Source organism: Micromesistius poutassou (assembly GCF_964030765.1).
Source record: "Micromesistius poutassou genome assembly, chromosome: 22".
Lineage (NCBI taxonomy): Eukaryota > Metazoa > Chordata > Actinopteri > Gadiformes > Gadidae > Micromesistius > Micromesistius poutassou.
The window spans coordinates 6,433,625-6,452,710 of NC_140292.1; the positions used below are offsets into that span (position 1 = coordinate 6,433,625).

Below are 19,086 nucleotides of genomic sequence, written 5' to 3' on the forward strand. Positions count from 1 at the left end.
CAAACATTGTTTTTAAAAATAATTTATTGGTCTATATACAAGGGGGAAAAAAGTAGAAAACCAAACAGGAGTAGAAAAGGCAATTGTACAAGAGAGCATCTTTACACTGCATTGATGATGTCTAGCATTACTGACCAAAGTGTCTATTCTGAGTCACAAAATAGGCCATTTTAAAACTGTACAAAGGAGTTCACTGCTTCGAGAGTTTGACTTGGGAGTACCTCTCCCTCTACAGCTCCGGCCACAGAGGGAGTCAGTCCTTACAAACTGTCCTGCAGAGAAGAGAACAGGCAGAGTCTCCGAAAATATTAATTTCCGTAGGAAATGGTCACGTACGATGCCAGTTATGTGTTCTAGTGAGGGGAGACGCAAACGAGGGGGAGAGACTGAGGTGCGTGATGTAAGCGCTTGAACCAAGCAACCAGCTACAACAAAAGGCCTCTGAACATTTACTCTTTGGTTCACAGATTTCTCGTCATTCGAGTTCCGCCAACTCAACTGTACAGTGAAACAGCCCAGCATCGATGGAGACCGTAAACGCAGGCGCCCCACGTATGACGCAACCGTAGCCGTGACGAAAACAGTACATGAGAATCAGCAATACTGTCAGTTTTGCGCTCTGGGCAGGAAATCGCAAACCAATAGCCAAGAAAGTCATATGGATGCAGGAAAGCAAACAACTATTCTATGCTTCACCATACCTTGTGTCATCCCTAAAAAAATAATAATTAAAGAGGAAAACTAATTTTGGTCTGCAAGTGAAAAGTGACAAAGATCTAACCGGACAGTTAAAAAAAGTAAAATCAAATAAAAGCAGGATGAAATGAAAGAAAATAACGCAGAGTGTAACATTTCAAACAACTGCACAACATAATACTGACGTATTTGCGACGAAACTGCTGCTTTTTGCTCAAAGATAATATTGAGCCTTAATTGTCTTCAAGGGGAGGGTTACCTTAATCATAATAAAAGCAAACTGAGCATCATAATCACAAGGATTTCCTGCTGAGCATCAATTCATTGATTCAATCATCCATCAGAAATAATACCAATAAATAATACCATTAATAATGACTCAATGTTAAAATATCAATTCCACGTGAGCCTACCTCACCACGACAAATGATGGTTCAAAACTCAATACATATATGGAACATAAATTTCAAAACACACAAATCTGAAAACGTGTTTGTGGGGACCCACCACGTGGGCCCCATAAACATTGTCAATAGCAATACACTATTTAAGTGTTTTTGTGTGTAATAATGGGAAATCAAGAAATTTCATCACAGATTTATGGTCTCATAATTTCATAAATCTGAAAGTTCTTTGATGCGAAATAGATATCGTATGCTGCGATTGGTTAACCCTCCAGAAGAGGGCGTCAGTCACAATTTTCTACGAAAGGGTAATAGAATTATATGTTTACAATGGCTTTAAGAACAACAAACGTTGATGCTTCATCTCGATGAAGAAAAAGAAAAAAGCAGATATTATAGATATATCCATTCATTGGAAAAGCGACTAACAAACATATCAATACATCGGTATGGGCCGTATGTGCGCAGGGATAAAGCGATAACTGTCACGATTCGGGTCGTCCCCAAACACACGTGTATTGCACAATGTCGCTATGATTGGCAAAAAAAAAAAGTTTTTTGTTTTTATACCCACAATGCACTTCATCATTATAGAGGACTCTGATCAGTTTTCGCTTGATGAAGTGTACCACCAAAGAAGGTTCTGGCTTCAGCATCACATATTTGTTATGAACTCCACCGGCTAAGGCGTCATATGTTGTGGGATGTCGTTTGTACCTTTCATCAGACGCGACCGTATGTTCTGAATACCGGCAAAAACACGTGCCTGCCATACTTGAGTGGAATTATCTCTGGAAAGAAAATTTGAACAAAGAACGAAACATGCAGCGATCCATTATTTTAAGGTGAGTCATAAGAAAAAAGGGGGGGCGAATTCATAGAAAAATATGACATGCATCGTTACACGATTGGAGAAAAAAGGAAGTAACTTGAAATCATGAGGTATGAAAGTGTGAACGACCACACACACACACACACACACACACACATTTCAGTGCCCCGAGTGAGTGGCCGTGAGGCGTCTGTGCACATCGAAGATCGAGGACTTAACTGACGGGCCGTCCAGCAAGGAGGGGTCAGATAAGGGTTAGTGTCGGTGGAGATTTGTGAGGCAAATGACCATGTCCAAAAGTGTCAAGTGACAACGCGGCGCGGAAAAAATATTGGTGGGTCATCAGGATGAAGAGAAAAGAGGCCTGTGCCTGCGGTCCTGAACACACACACACACACACACACACACACACACACACACACACACACACACACACACACACACACACACACACACACACACACACACACACAGTCTCTCTTGGTCCGCCATATTGAGGATAAAAATGACAACAGCTAAAAGGGAGCATGTTTGAAACTGGTTCGCCTTTTTCCGCCTGTGTTTCTAGTTGGCTGTGTGTGTGTGTGTGTATCTATCTGTTAATACTGATTCAATTAAGAACCTGCACCTACTGCAGGTTCTTCTTGAACACACAGTTACACTAGCAATCACACACACAGTAGCACACAGTCACACACACACACTTTATTACCAGTCCTTCCTAATTCTGCATCTTCCACCTCAGTCCATTCTTTCTTTGCTTTTACCTCCAGGGTCCAAAGTTCAAAAATAGTTCAGAGTTCAGGACTTCCCCGTCTCTCTCTCTCTCTCTTTCTTTAGTGTTCATGACAAGGTGCAGTCGTACGCCCCCTCATCGTCCCCCAGCTCCTCCGCCTCCTCCGGGGGCCTGTCCTCGGCGGGGGCCCGGGGGAAGCCCCCGGGGGGGTCCAGGGAGGGCATGGCCAGGCCCAGCGAGGCCGTGCTGGATCTGCTGTCGTCGGCTCGGGCTGAGGCCCCCCCGCCCAGCGCTCCTCCTCCTCCACCACCTCCTCCTCCGCCGCCGCCGCCTCCTGCTCCTCCTCCTCCTGCCCCCCCTCCCGCCAGGCCGTCGGTGCCGCCCCCGCCCAGCTTGGACCCGGGGCCGGTGGCCTGGAAGGCCTCGGTGTGGACCTGCTCGGCCGCCGCCTCCATCAGCTGCTGCAGCTGGGGGCGGATCAGGCTGAGGAAGGGCTTGAAGCCCAGGCTGATGGGGCGGGGGAGGGTAGGAGGGTGGAGGGTGTGGGGGTGGAGAGTGTGGGGGTGGAGGATTTGTGGGCAGATGGGGTGGAGGGAGAAGGGTGTGAAGGGTGGAGAGTTAGGTCATGGGTTCACATGATTCACAGGGAGTCACGGATATCGACACTTTGGGTCGTGACCTTTTCTCCCTCCTCTTTAATTATTCAAAAAAATTTAAGGTCACAGCGTTCCTTAACCACTGACCAGCTGCTGTCCTCTAAGTAGAGAAATCCCTTTGGGATACATTACTTTAAATAACATCAACCTCTAGCAGTACGAGTCAGCTCCACCAATACAAAAGACATTTCCCCTTCCCTTCCCCTACATTTCATTAATAAAACAACATGAGGAGACAGGAACAACGCTAGGCATGCTACCTACCAATCGGTGGAGGCCCACGAGTCCACAGCCAATAGGCCGCTGCGGACACTCTGCACCGTCTCGGGCGGAACCTCTGGGCTATCCAGGTAGCCAATCACCTGCTTGATGACATTGGCCTCGCGCAGGATCAAGCCAATCACCACGCACCACTCCAGACAGCCCGCCTCCATGAAAATATGAAGCAGGTACCTGAAAAAAGAAAGACGGCGAGACGTACAGTATGTTAGGGGCATAAAGTAAAGTAGAGTAAGTAGTAAAGTAAAGTGAACTTTATTGTCAGACCGACCATGCAACAAGTTAGATAGAAGACCGAAAATGCGTTTCCCCATACTCCAAATGTGCTATTAATATATTCACCACACAACATACTGTATATTATAACATAATAGTGCTAAAAGACTACAAATAAACACAACATATACAGACTATAGATAGAATATTCACAGTGTTTTGAGGTAGTTTTCGAGGTTAAAATAAAGGTGCAATAAAGTAAAGTGCAGTTATATGTTATTGTGCATATGAAGAGCATTGTACAGAATGTTCATGGAATGTTCTTGAGTGAGTTGAGGAGACTGTCGTGTGTGCATCCCAGCAAACTGGAACAAACAGGGCTGGTGACGGAGGCGGTGTGGGGGTGGTGGTGGTGGTGGTGGTGGTGGTGGGGTTCCTCACCTGAGCTGCACCTGGGACCGGTGGGGGCCCTTGCTGGCCAGCTCCATGGAGATGTGCTCCAGCTCCGCCTGGCTGAGGCTCAGGGTGGAGGCGTTCTCGTCCACCATGGTCCAGTCCCCGTCCACCACCGAGCTGTTCTCCGTCAGGTCCGTGGCCGAGCCGATGCTGTATTCCTCCACTGATAGAGGGCGGGAAGACGGGAAGAGGAAGAGTTAGAAGATGGGAAGAGGAAGAGTTAGAAGATGGGAAGAGGAAGAGTTAGAAGATGGGAAGAGGAAGAGTTAGAAGATGGGGGGAGGAGTGCGTCTAAGTTTCCCTACTCCAAGCCAAAAAGGTACCCATTCCGATTCCCTTTCGATGAAGGCATCCTAAAGCAAAATTCTTCTCTGAAAGAACATTTACAATTAGAAACAATTATCAGAAAACGATTCATAAACAACATTTTAATGAACAGTAATATATGCCCAGCCTTAAAAAAATGTCATGGCAGTGGGAATCAAACCCCGAGCCCATGGCAATGTCCACCAAATCAAACTCCACAGGGGCCCCCAGACAGCAGAGACCGCAGCAGGAGCATCTATAGACCCCCCAGGGCCCCCCAGACAGCAGAGACCGCAGTAGGTGCATCTATTGACCCCGGGGCCCTCCAGACAACAGAGACTGCAGCAGGAGCATCTATTGACCCCGGGGCCCCCCAGACAGCAGAGACCACAGCAGGAGCATCTATAGACCCTAAGGGCCCCCCCAGACAGCAGAGAGGTGCATCTACAGACCCAGGGGCCCCCAGACAGCAGAGACCCCAGCAGGAGCAACTACAGTATTGACCTCGGGCCCCCGGTACCTTTGTTGGAGAGGGGCGAGAGGAAGGCGTCCTGGGTCTCCGGGGTGAGGCGGTGGAGGGAGTGGCTGGAGGAGGAGCCCGTGTCCATGTCCTTGGCCGCGGGCCCCAGGCCCTCCAGCCAGGCGCGGCCCCTGGGAGCCGCCGCGGGGGACCCCGTGTCCATGTCGTTGTTAAGCAGGCTGTCTGCCGACTGGGACTTGAGCAGCGTGGTGCTCAGCACTGAGCAGGAGGGAGGAGGATTAGTATTAGTATTAGTAGTACTGGAGAAGTGATATACAAGATCACTACTAGGATTATACTGTAGTAAAATGCCCAAAGCGGGGGGTGCGAAATATCGTGTCTAAAAAAAGGTGTCAGAAATAGACTTAAGTTATGAAGCGAGCGGAGGACAATAGTTTAGTTTAAAACTATTTGATTTTACAACTATTCTACAAATATGAACTGTAATACACCCTCTGTGTGATTTGGGTTTAAAAGATTAGGAAAGATACTCTAGTATCAAGGACTAGTAGAAGTACTGTAGTATCCAATAAAATAAGTACTGCAGTATAAAATATGAATACTTCAGTGCCATAGATGAGATGTAGATCCCCTTCCCCCCCCCTCTCTCTCCCCCCCCCCCCTCACCGGCGCGGCAGCGTCCGTTCTTCAGCGGCGAGCTGAGGCTGCCGGCGGGCAGCACGGGGAAGGGCCACAGGAAATCGCGGTGCAGCGTCTTGAGCGCGCCCACAAAGTCCTCCACACGGGCCACGCGGTTGCGCTCGCGGCACAGCCAGCCGATGAGCTCGAAGCCCAGCTGGGCCGAGAAGCAGCCCAGGTCGCGCAGACGCACCTGCTCCAGCAGGTGGCGGGCGTGGCGCCACAGCATCAGGTCGATGTACATGTTCTCCGCGCACTCCACCTCCCGCCTGCAGGGGGGGGGGGGTTGAGGGATTGAGAGATCAATTTCTCAATTTCAGCTGGGGGTGATCCTACCTTCTTCTCTGCGTGTGTGCGTGCGTGTGTGAGTACCCTTTATGTCATCATGAATCATGGCATGGTGAGCCACGGGCCTTACCCTTTAGAGGAGGGTCCGGTGGGCATGCTGAAGGTCTTCTGCAGGTTGAACTTGCCCGTGGTGATGCAGTCGGCCGACTGGGACAGACTGATGCTCCGGTTCCTGAAGAACTCGAAGCCTCCCGTTGAACTGGGTTCCTGGATGGAGGGAAACACAGACACACACGGGGTCTTAATGTCGTGGTTCTGTTGATAAAAACGTCTGTGTTTGTTTAAAATGTGTGGTGTTTTGTCAAAGTGTGTTGTGATTTGTTAAAGTGAGTTGTGTTTTGTTTAAGGGGCAAACCGCTACCTGAGTGGTGGGCGTCGGGGGCGGGGTGTCCATCTCCCCAGAGCCAATGGCCTTGAGGAAGCGGATCATGTGACGACAGAGGTCCCACTTGCCCTGCTCCAGGGCCGTGTTGAAGAGCAGCGTGGCGTGTTGCCGGCTCACAGCGGGCACCTCCATGTTCTGCAGAGCCGGGGGACAGGTGAGTGAGGGGAACATTACCCAACCGCCCTAGAGCTAGACTGTCAAGCGACAGGCTTCAAAGTTACGTGCCTTAAATAAATTTTGCTTAATGTGGGCTCTTGAAAATATACAAGATCGTACGTATCCTCTAAATGATCAATTATCTAGCTAGAAGCATAAGCACTTCCATAAACGATGTTTCATTTAATTTGACCGGGTGTTGCGACTGTCTAGTATAACATAACGATGTAAAGTTTCATTTGCAATATCACAATATCTCATCATCTCATTTAAAATCACCAAATAAATGACAGATTATTTAGAAATTAACATCTCTCTCTCTCTCTCTCTCTCTCTCTCTCTCTCTCTCATATAAATCAATAAATAACATCGCAATTCAAAGTATTCCCAATGCGGGCGTACCTGCAGGATGATCAGGTAGGACGCGGCCGTGTCCAGGTCCTGCGCCATGAGGCACTCCTCGAACAGGTCCTTGGGGTTGCCCACGGCGGCGAACAGGTAGTTCCACAGGGCGTACTCCGTCTTGCGGGCGCAGTGCACGATGGTCTGCAGGAACAGGGGGAACTCCGTGATGAACTTGGCCACGGTGGGCAGCAGCGGGTCGGGGATGGGCTCCCGCGACGTGGCCTCCTCCTCCAGCACCACGTGCACCATCAGCTCCATGACGTGGGGGAAGTAGGGGAGGCCGGCGCAGGACTGGGCCAGCAGCAGGGCCTGGAGAGGGGGGAGAGGGGGAGAGGGAGAGGGGGTAGAGATGGTGGGGGAGGAGTGAGTGAAGTGGGATTGTTTTGTTGTTCCCGTAAACAGCCGACAACATAAACACCCCTTTAATTAATTGTCTAAACACAAAAGCCCCTTCAGTCAATCGATTAAGCGCCACGAGAACGGACGCAACCCACCGATTAGACAACACACAAACAAAATGCATCAACCCGCAGGCTAGACCCCACGACACAATCAATCAATAGGCTGTCCCGCCTCCAAACCGTCGCCGCGGCAACACAATCACCCTCTCCCTCGGGGACGGGGGGACGGGGGGACGTACCTGCTCTCCCAGGTTGCGCACCAGCAGCTGCCGCAGGATGTGGTGGAGGTAGATCTGGGAGGTGCGCTCCACCGTGCAGTAGGGGAACAGCGACTCCAGTGGCTCGGAGGGCGCCGACGCTCCGCCGCCGCCCTGCAGCCCGTCGTACAGCACCGTCTCGTTGCTGGCGCCCAGCACCAGGGCGTCCTCGAACAGCACGGCCAGCGGGTAGATGTTGATATGGAAGGGCAGCATGATGCGCCGCGACAGGAACGAGTGGGGCTTGCGGTGGTCGCGCGGGAACAGCGGCAGCCACACCTTCATGCCCGCCTCGCCGCACGACAGCCACAGCGCCTCCAGCAGGTGGCGCTTCTTGCGGTTGGAGCGGCACGTGGTCCACACGTTCTCCACGCACTGCGCCAGCACCACCGGCGGGCAGAACGACAGCTGGGGGGGAAGAGGGAGGGAGAGAGGATGAGACGTGGAGAGAGAAAACAAGGCAGAGAAAGAGAGAGACACACACAGAGCGAAAGATAGAGATAAAGAGACAGACATAGATTTAGACAGAGACAGACGGACAGAGAGACAGACAGACAGAGAGACAGACATAGATTCAGACAGAGAGACAGACAAAGATTCAGACAGAGAGACAGAGAGAGACACACAAATGGAGACACAGATATACAGAGATCAAGACAGAGAGACACAACAACAAGTTTAAAGTCAAGCGTGAGAAGCTCAACACTCATGAGGGGGATTTCCATGTCCCTATAAGACTTTGGGCTCCGAAACTAGGAAAAGAGGAACTCTTTCTTTTAGAGTCTAGACTAAGGAGATCAGGAGGTAGTGGTGCTAACCATGGCGATGCTTTGGGGTCAGATCAGCAATTCTAAATGTTACTGATTGGGCAACGGAGTGAGTGACACATGCCCATAGGTCGTTTAATAAGGATTGCATAAAAATAAAAAGACAAAATCGAAAGATTGTCGCCACTTTTTTTTTTTCATTTAAAATATGTCCAACACGTGCGGTGTGTGCCTTTTTACTGCTGTTCCATTCAAGGCTTTATTCCCACCCTAAATCCTCCCCACGTGGACCACCCGACGGTGGACCCCCTGGTGTTGACTCACCAGCTTCTTGTTGTTGGGGGGCGTGTCTTTGTCCCGGAGCTGGGGCCCGGAGCGGTCCCTCTGTAACATGATGAGCTGGCCGGCCAGGTTCAGCATGATGCTCTCTGCCACGCAGGCCTGCAGGGTGAGCCACAGGGTGAACCACAGCGTGAGCGACTGGCGTGTGAGGATGACACACACCCACAGTGACTCAGTGTTCGTGTCGACGAGTGTGACATCACCCAGAGGTTTTCCACAGCTCAGGTGACCTATTATATTGTGTGAGTTGGTGTGTAGAATGGATTTAGTAAGGTGTGTGTGTGTAACACAACCTGAGTGAAGTATCCTCATAGTCATCAGTCAGTGTGTCACTGTGTGTGGACATCCTTAGCAAGATGTGTGTGTGTGTGCGTGTGTGCGTGCGTGCGTGCGTGCGTGCGTGCGTGCGTTACCTGCTGCGGGGCTTTGAGTGTGATGCCGGTCTCGGTGCGGACGGAGGTGAGGGTGACGGAGACCACCAGGGCGGGATGGGGGATGTAGCGGGACATGGACACCTCCTGGAGCAGCTCCACACTGGCAGAGGGGTTGGGACTGGAGAACCAACACACAAACACACACACACACACACAGGACTTTGCGTGAGTGGGGGTGTGTATGCACACACAAGTGCCCGCATACACAGGAATACATAGGCAATGCACGCAAAACGTGGGCACACATGCACAAATGCACACACAGGGAACACAACAGACAAGCGCACACACACACACACACACAGTATGAGTAACAAAGATTTGTTCCGATTTGTTAGCGCCTAAATGTCCCCTCCAGCCTCTCGCTAGGAGTGGACGCTACAGGGGGGGACACTACAGGGGGGCACCCACCCGCCGCTCCTCCTCTCCAGGCTGTAGAGGCAGATGGAGCAGTCGGCCCGGAACAGGATCACCATGTCCCGGAACACGTTGAGCAGCAGCGTGTCCGTCGGCAACCGCGTCACCGAGGCAAATGCGTTGTCCAGGTTGGATGACCGCAGGTACAGCCTCAGCTGAGAGAGAGACGGGGACACACACACACACACACACACACACACACACACACACACACACACACACACACACACACACACACACACACACACACACACACACACACACACACACACAACAAAGGTAAACGTAATGTGTTAAATCAGTGTTCCCTTTTCAATGACCGCTACAGATGGAATTATTTTTAATGATGAAGGAAAAATAGGGATTTCCCCTCTGGGTCATACCTCTTCTTGCTGGTCGATGAAATTGTAACACGCCACGACGACAAAGTCCTTCCACCAGGCCAGACCCCCTGTGACCGTCATGTTCTGCTCCTGGGGACAAACAAAATCAATGAGGTCATGTTCAGGTTAACCTGAGCTACTGCAAGACTCTAGATTATAGATTAACATCACACTAATACAGTTCAATAACATGGATGGAGTTAATATAGATTATCATATACATACACTTCAATAACATGGATGGAGTTAATATAGATTAACATCATACTAAAATAGTTCAATAACATGGATGGAGTTAATATAGATTAACATCATACTAAAATAGTTCAATAACATGGATGGAGTTAATATAGATTAACATCATACTAAAATAGTTCAATAACATGGATGGCGTGAACCAGCGATGGGTTTTGTTAAGGCCAGTGTTTGCCTCGGTAGGCCCTCGGTACCTGGGTGATGTTTCCAAACAGCTTCCACTTCCTGCTGTAGAGGGAGTAGTGAGCGAAGCCCCGCCTCCCAGCCACCGCCATGCACTGGCCTGCAGAGTCGATGGCTGCAAACTGTACAGCCAAGGACACAAACACACACACACACCAGAGTCATTCACAAACATACAAGGACAGAAGCTTTGAAAGCTAAAAAAACGATACTATAAAGTAATACTAATATTATAAAGTCCACAAATCCTAAATAGGTAAATAGGATAATATAGACACCTGGCACAACTTAAAATCAAATGGGGCATAAAAGTATTAATAGTGTAGTAATAATCCTTCTTGAATTCCAATAAAGCTGTGAATGGAAAAATCCAAACACATTTTAAATTGTATTTAACACTTTCGCCTGATATGACCCACAAATATTTCCACTCACCCGAATAGGCCAATTGCTCTCTAGGTATGTGCAGTGGATCTAATGGAAAAAAAAAAGATCACAACAAATACATACATTAGTGTAAGCAACAACAGTCTTCATGTTTTTCCCATGCTCAAAGTTAGCACGATAGAGCCAGGCTCAGCAAGGCTCATGCCTACATCACCCGTCAACAGATCTATTTCACAGAGGGGTCATCCTAGGACGAACACAGATGTCATATTTATAGTGCTGCTCTTTTTATGGACTAAGACATGGGTAGTAGACTCAACTAGTGAAGATAACACATTAACCATTGCTGTTGCTTTGACACGCATAGAGCAGACATGATGAGGGCTGAACCTGTGTTTAACCTATCCTAACTTCTTCTAGTTATTTTATCTTCACTAGTTTATTCCACTACCCGTGCCCTGTGTCACATAAAAGAAGCAGACCCATAATAAGCGTTACGAGCGACCCCTGCGCTTGCCCTTATGATGACGCCCCTCTGAGGAAAAAGGATCCGCCACCCTCCGCCACAATAAGAGCGCCCTCACCTGGATGACGTGCCAGTGTTTGTGTCCCAGTAAAGTGCTGAGGCCCTGAGAGAGAGCGGCGTTGTGTCCGGGCGGGGAGTGCAGCGGGCTGCCGTCCTGGAGGTGGGGCTGTGCGTGGGGGTGCGGGACGTGGGGGTCTGCGCCGCCGCCACCTCCGCCGTTGTTGTTGTTGTTGTTGTAGTTGTGCGTCTGCGCGGGGTCCCCGCAGGTCAGGTAGAGGCGGTCTTCTCCGTGGAGCAACACCTGCTCCTGGTTACTCTGGGATACAGAGAGGAAGAGGAAGAGGGTGAGGATGAAGGTGGCATACGGGTACACTTGGGAAGGGTTCCCGTCCCTGACACTACTTTGTTTATTGTTTTGGTTTCATGCCGTGCCCGAACCCAGGACCGGTTTTCCACTTCTTGGTTCAGCAAGTAGGTAAGAAAAACAAACATTGGATTGAATTTCAAACCTCCCTTCCAGTTAGTTGTGTATTTGTGGTTATTTTTATTGTTTGTAGGGTGTGAAGTGAACCGGCTTATCTTCAAAAGTAATTTGCGCTTGTTGGTTATATCTATGGGCAACCACTTGAAATAAATATGAACAAACCCTGACAATGTGTGTGTCTTGCCTCGTAACACAGAGATGGACAAGACTGCATATTATTGTCTGAACCATTTAACAACAGAAAGTGATTTTTAGAGGGCAATGTGAAGTGTGAGTGAATCTTAATAAAAGAGTAAGAAGTTGTGAAACACCCACTTTCTGGTTGACTATTAGATCATTTAAATCTTTCCAACCACTAGTTGACAGCAGTGAGGCAGAATTCACAGAATGTATTTCTTTGGACCACAATGCAACAAAGCTTAACTTGTTTCCTTATTACAATGCCATGGATGGCGACTCATGACTCTAACAAGCTAAACAGTAGTACAACCCTTCAATTCATTCGCCAACCTCTAAACTCTCGTGGAACTGTGACCCGATATCGGCCAGGGAACAGAAGCTCAGCAATTAAGTTAAACACTTAATATGACATATAATACACTTGCTGTTTTGTATTTTCACCCAGCTGTGTTCTGCCTTCCTGGAAATGTTAAGTAACAAGTTAAGTTACTCCGTAAATGTCTTGCTGAAAAAGATCATTGAACATCTATAACTTATGTCAGCAATCTCATGCGACCCCTTATGCAAATCAGGGGACCCTGAGTGGGCTCCCGACACCAAGGTTGGGAACCAGTGGCTTCGCCCATCTAATGAGGGCTCGGAGTCAGGCAAGGCCTTCCAATGTAGACCTACAGTAATACACCTGAGTCAATCACAACATTGATATGTTTTTTTGGGGGTGAGCATAGTACAATGTAGAAGGTCTGTCTGGGTGTCGCGGTGGGGACACTCATAAGTCTGTCTCTCACCGTGCACGGGTTCACAGTGAGGGCACTCTTGATGAAGTGGAACTGCAAGATGCCCACTCGCGGCGTGGAGCAAGCAGGGGGTGGATCCGCCATCTCCTCATTTAACTCCTGCTCCTCCTCCTTCCCTTCCTCCTCCTCCTCCTCCTCCTCCTGTTGTTGCTCCTGCGGTCTCCTCCTCTTCTTCTTCCTCTCTGTTATGCTAGGGACCACCCACAGGTGGTAGCCCTCCGCTCCCCAGCTCTGTGGAGGGAAAGGGAGGGACACGGTTAAACAAGACAGCATGGAGTGTTGCTGGTGGAATTCTATTGCAGAGAGCTGAGTCAACAAAAGCTAAGTCATGTACAACCCAAACAAACATATGGAGAACTAAGACAAAACCCAAGGAAATCTTAATGAAACACTAATGCAGTGAATGGTACATAAGAAACAAACCCTCACTCACCATAGAGCTGATTTTAATCGGTTCCTTTTTGGTACCATCAGAACGATACCTGCACCAGAGATGAATCTAGGTTATTACGTTTGATCGTCATTCATATATAGACACTGTGCGTGCATCTGTATTCATGCGTGTGTGTGTGTGTGTGTGTGTGTGTGTGTGTGTGTGTGTGTGTGTGTGTGTGTGTGTGTGTGTGTTCCCATTTGTGCACGTGCACCCACGTTTTGCGTGCATTGCCTATGTATTCCTGTGTATGCGGGCGCTTGTGTGTGCGTACACATCCCCACTCACGCAAAGTCCTCCCCCAGGGTGCAGATGAGCTGCGCTCCGAACACGCTCCACAGTGACAGGCCTCCGCACTCCCAGGTCACCATGACAACACTGTAGTCCGGAGACCAGCGGATGAGCTTGACGGGGCCCGTCTTGTTGTAGATGTCTGGAGGGGACCATTCACGTGGTCATCAGATACTGTATATTTACATAGTACTGGGGTGTGTGCTGTTGCTTTAGTGGGCTGCTGGGACAAGGCCCTCAACACAACACGGATCAAGGTGCCATCTTTACTGTTCAGCTCTGGAGACTACAGGAGCTCCACAAACCTCTGGAGGAACCTTTACAGGTGGTTCTCACCTCCGAGGTAAAAATGAAATCCATTTCAAATGGGAAAACATTACTTTTCATCTTAAATATTAGCTCCAGATCGACATTTCTCAGACACTAGAAGGTCAATGCTGAACACGATTCAACCTGCTGCTGAGTAAAGCAACGTGCTTGTGCATTCGGTGGCCACTAGGGGGAGCCATAGCACAGCACGGTGGCAGCACAGCTGGCAGAGACGGGAGATGCAATACCTGGGTAGTGTTTTGGGGTGAGCTCCAGCTTGTGGGAGAGCTGCATTGATCCCGTAGTAGTGTCGATCATGTACACCAACACAGTGCCACTGGACACACACACACACACACACACACACACACACACACACACACACACACACACACACACACACACACACACACACACACACACACACACACACACACACACACACAGTAAGTATCAGTGAAAGGTTTTTGAATAGTACAGTTTAGTAACAAAGTTTAACAATAGACAATTTGAGCATGATGGGGTGCCCTTTGAAAGGAAAAGGGAATGTCTGAAATGATAAGTGTTGTCATCTATTAACTATCTATTAAGTGCATTGTTATTTCATATTTACTATCAGTTTCATGATGAAGCATTAGTTATTTAGATACAAGGAACTATGAACTATACCTATTCATTTCACAAGCACCTTAAAACATCCAACATTTGTATTTATCTGTATTATTTATCGAACAACACTACTGTACAATACCGTTTACCTCAGCTGCTATTCCTATTTATCTGTATTATTTATCTGTATTTTTTTATCATTATTTGTTATTTGTATAGTTTGTATTTTATCTTTTTTTGTATATATAGATGTTTTACCTTTCTTATATATTTAAAATGTTGTGAATCGCACCGTCTGGATTGTATTTAAATTTTGTTGTACCATGTGCAATGACAATTAAGAGAATTCTGTTTCACCAACAGATGAAACGATGAGTCTGTTTGGTCACTCATCGTCCTACTCAAGCATAACAGATTACTTGTTTGTTCGGTTGCCTTTTATTGCCTGCCTGGCTGTGGGGGGTGGGGGGGGGAATTCTGTTGCATGACAATAAAGGCAAACGATAGATAAACAGGACGGGAAATCGTGGGCAAGGGGGAGGCAGATACGCCAACCAGGCAGACCGCGTAACTCCACAGGTCTGTGAGGAGAACCCAGCATCTCCAACCCAGACACATTATCCCTCACGACAAGACAGGCGGTCGAATATCACCATCTTCCCAACAGTGGGAGTATAACGAGGTTACAACCGTGCTCAATTGTAATCTTGTCTCAATAAAACCTCCCGGTGACATGGATGTCCTCTCAAACTACGAGTAGATATCTTTTTGAGGGAGACGCTTATAGGGCGATTGTTAGACCAATATAGCGATTGCGATTTAGTGTGCACTTTTTCTTTTTAAAGTTCCTTATGTACTAGATTATTCACTAAACAAGCAATAAATCATTCTATAGTCTGACCAACACAAGATTGGAAGCAGTCAACATATAAACTATTCCTTTCCTATTCCTATTCCTTTAGGCCAGGCCTATGGGTTGAGATGAACTGATTTATGAATTGATGGTCAGTAACAAATCGCAGCCATTGCGATTTGCAAAGCGTGTTCTATTACATTGTGATGCCGGTTTGAATTCGATTCATCATTCAGCCCTAGACCCTTGCATTGCTCATCCTCCTCCGTTAATATACACTCATAAACACACACAGGTGTAGCAGCAGCAGCGTACCTGGCACAGCCGAAGGCCATCAGCCGGTACTTGTTGTTGACCGCCACACACGTCCCGTCCATCACGTCCGCCGCCCAGACGCCCTGCAGCTGCTGGGGGAGGAGGGAACACAAACACACACACACACACACACACACACACACACAGTCAGTCAACCAGGACCTCCAGACAGAATAACCTGTCCTTATTCTGTGTTTGTACATCAGGTACTGCCATGAACTGTGATTTCCTCTCTTTGAGGATCAATGCAATACGTCTACCAATGTCATTTTAGGTGAGAGTGAGAGAGAGTGAGAGAGATTGAAAGCAAGAGAGAGCGAAAGGGAGCGCGAGAGAGAGAGACAGAGAGCAAGAGACAGAGAGCAAGAGACAGAGCGCAAGAGAGAGAGCGAGAGAGAGCAAGAGACAGCAAGAGAGAGCGAGCGAGCATGAGAGAGCGAGAGAGAGAGCGAGAGAGACAAGAGCACAAAAGAGAGCGAGGGCGTGCCCTTACGTCGGCGGTGACGCAGTTGCCGAGCGGCGTGATGAAGCCCAGCCGCCCGTCGCTGAGCACGGCGGCGAAGCCGTCCAGGGTCATGCAGTACTCCATGCACCTGATGTGAACCTTGTCCAGGTCCAGAGACGGACCCCCTGCACACACACACACACACACACACACACACACACACACACACAGTAAGTACTCTGCTCTCTGCATACTTCCTGTGAGGACGTGAGGGGAAGCACCAACTAGTCGAGGTGATGAGTGTAGATGAACAGAGTAGCTGAAATGATTGTGTGATGAAAAGGAAACGCCTGCAAGGACGCACTCGTGTGTGGGGATGTGCAACGAGTATAAATCCTATATCCTTTGATATATCATCATAACCTTGCATATCAAATGGTATACATTACAATATTGCGTAATGTATAGCAGCATTAGCATGTCAACTGAGGCTTGTAAAGTTATAGAGAGTGAGTGAGTGAGTGAGTGTCTTTGCATGTGTGCATGTGTGTGAGAGCCTGCGTACCTCTGGCGGACTGCAGGTCCAGGGAGAAGGGGATGGTGGTGAGGCTGATGGCCTTGCGCCCGTTGCTGCCCAGGCCGTCCCAGTGCAGCACGTGGAGGTAGCCGTCCGCCGTGCACACCAGCAGGTCGTCCTGGAGGGACTGGAGGCTGGCCGAGAGAGAGGGGGGGGGGGGGTGGGGGGGGGGGAAACGGGATTATAGACCTGTTGACATGTGACCTCCCGTCCGGGCGTTCTCATCTCACGACGGAACGTCTGGAACGGGATGCTCAAAATGTGCAGGTTTTTTACACCAGAGAGAGAGGGCAGGATTTCGGATGGAGCGAAATCCGTTTATGTGTGTGCAGAGGCGTGAGCCGAGACTTCCACGCATGCTTCGGCATGTTTCTGTTTCAGTTAAATGGTTTAAAGAAAGAAAGAAAGAAAGAAAGAAAGAAAGAAAGAAAGAGAGAGAGAGAGAGATCTGTCTCCCGTTACATGTGTCAGATGTTGATTTGTCAAACACTGTCAAAAGAATTTTGATTGATTTGTCTCTTTGGTGTTGTTGTTCTTGTCATGCTTGCTCAGGGGACTGAGCCGTGTATGGGCATACGCGTCTCATAGGAAGTAGGAGGCCGGAAATGTCATTACGGGAGCCGGGGCAAACAATGGCAAGTCGTGACCTTTCCTCAGCCGGCTAGTATGCATGTATCTGCATAGGTATTTGGTAGGCGTGCTTCTGTCCAAGGCGGAACCACAGCCTTACAGTACCGTGAGTCCCTCTATTACAAGCATGGGGCGCTACCTTGTACGTTCAACTGAGTTGAACTACAGTTGAACATACAAATATATAGATAGAGATATCTATCTATGTTTATGTCGATTTTACTTTGCACATGAAGAGGTTGAGTAATGAAGAGAGAGAGAGAGAGAGAGAGAGAGAGAGAGAGAGAGAGAGAGAGAGAGAGAGAAAAGAGTAACAAATTATAATGAGGGCCTGAGTGGAGGAGGAAGAGGAGAATGAGGAGGAAGATGGTGCAGGATGAAAAGAACAAACTGATGTGTGTGTCTGCCTGCATCTGCGCCTACGTCGTTGATTGAGTTTGCGTACGCGCGACTAAAAACCACAAATCAATGCCTTGCCTTTCACAACAGCATAGGTCATGGAAACATCTCGGGCATCAATTGCGGTAATGAGAGACCGGGAGATGAGGGGCGAGACAAAGAAGTAAGAAAAAGTGATAAACAACTTGACAGTGAAAGGAGAAGTAGGAGGAGGAGGGCATTCAGATTCGATTGACAGCTCCTCCGGACCAATTAGGCGGCCGCTTTGTGTCAATAATGATGAGTCAACCATAAAACTTCTCTTCGCTTCCTCGCCGGTCTTTGTCATCTCATGAAGGGTTGATAATAAAGCGGTGGGGGGGAAGAGAAGTGGTGAGCAATGCATGAATAACAAGAGAGAGAGAGAGAGGGGGGGGGGGGGGGGGGGGGGGGGGGGGGGGGAGGGGAGTTTCAAAGGAGAGCGGGGAAACGTTACGGAGGCTGAGAGCGAGCGCTCGTCTTTCACGAGAGAAAGGGAAGAGATGAGGAGTGGGAGGATGTAGGAATGGCAAAGGGCAAAGCGAAAAAGAAAGACACGGGCGAGGAGGGGTTTGAGTGAACGTCGTTTGGGAGTCAGAGAGAATCGCTACAGTGATGACAAAATTTGGCTGTGAGATCCAAGAACCTCCGGATGAATGATGCCCGGCGTTTGTTGCGTTTGGATTCTTAAAAGACGAATCACAAAGTAGAGGTCACGGTAAAGGTTTTCTCTGTGATTGAATAAAAGGCACGTCTGCAGTCAACATAAAAGGCTGCGTCTTGTTGCTCTTTCTCCGTGTTTTATTGAGGGACTTGTTTTAGAAGCGGGACATTTTAGGTGAGTAGCATCACTTGAGTAATACGAGAAGGTAGGGTGTGCTCTACTTGTAAGTCCAGTGGAATCTGTCCCCCCCCCCCCTTCCCCCCCTCTGGAACCAGAGCCCTCACAGGAGGACCCGCCATTCCATTGCTTTCCCGAAGGGAAGGTGTGGTGATGTCATTTTTAGTTTCTAATTGTAACAGGTCGTACACTGTAAAATATTCCCCTCCGGGGGTGGGGAGTGTCTTTGGTTTGTTTGTTGCCGCGGTAACCGTAGGTCATTATAACCAGCGGTTGTCGTTTATTTTCATTTAAGGGTGCATCGTCTACGGCAGAGAGAGTTAGTGAGGGGACAGTGACTGAGGAGGGCAGAGACAGATAGTGAGGGGACAGACTGGGAAGGACAGAGACAGATAGTGAGGGGACAGACGGATGGACAGACAGACAGACAGGTAGTGAGGAGGGCAGACAGATAGTGAGAGGACAGAGATGGACAGACAGTGAGGGGACAGACAGAGGGTGAGCTGTGATGGGGGGTAC

General features: G+C 48.8%; 1 protein-coding gene across 2 annotated transcripts in view; it reads right to left on the reverse strand.

Moving 5' to 3' along the window:
- Positions 1-38: 38 nt before the first annotated feature.
- Positions 39-19,086, reverse strand: part of ric1 (RIC1 homolog, RAB6A GEF complex partner 1) — a 40,511-nt gene continuing 21,463 nt past the window's right edge. Inside the window, exons 5-27 of one of the 2 annotated variants that reach the window (XM_084486589.1) lie at positions 16,668-16,813; positions 16,151-16,287; positions 15,658-15,746; positions 14,129-14,217; positions 13,569-13,713; positions 13,281-13,329; positions 12,839-13,078; positions 11,445-11,702; positions 10,909-10,947; positions 10,485-10,595; positions 10,036-10,125; positions 9,647-9,807; positions 9,215-9,353; positions 8,784-8,900; positions 7,675-8,100; positions 7,032-7,343; positions 6,450-6,608; positions 6,159-6,295; positions 5,729-6,009; positions 5,102-5,320; positions 4,261-4,438; positions 3,589-3,777; positions 39-3,175 (exon numbers count right to left, since the gene is read on the reverse strand). In XM_084486589.1, the coding sequence (XP_084342715.1) occupies positions 2,776-3,175; positions 3,589-3,777; positions 4,261-4,438; positions 5,102-5,320; positions 5,729-6,009; positions 6,159-6,295; positions 6,450-6,608; positions 7,032-7,343; positions 7,675-8,100; positions 8,784-8,900; positions 9,215-9,353; positions 9,647-9,807; positions 10,036-10,125; positions 10,485-10,595; positions 10,909-10,947; positions 11,445-11,702; positions 12,839-13,078; positions 13,281-13,329; positions 13,569-13,713; positions 14,129-14,217; positions 15,658-15,746; positions 16,151-16,287; positions 16,668-16,813 (4,111 nt within the window). In that variant the 3' untranslated portion in view covers positions 39-2,775. Of the gene's footprint in view, positions 3,176-3,588; positions 3,778-4,260; positions 4,439-5,101; positions 5,321-5,728; positions 6,010-6,158; positions 6,296-6,449; positions 6,609-7,031; positions 7,344-7,674; positions 8,101-8,783; positions 8,901-9,214; positions 9,354-9,646; positions 9,808-10,035; positions 10,126-10,484; positions 10,596-10,908; positions 10,948-11,444; positions 11,703-12,838; positions 13,079-13,280; positions 13,330-13,568; positions 13,714-14,128; positions 14,218-15,657; positions 15,750-16,150; positions 16,288-16,667; positions 16,814-19,086 lie in introns of both variants that reach the window. The other variant, XM_084486588.1, reaches the window with a different exon arrangement.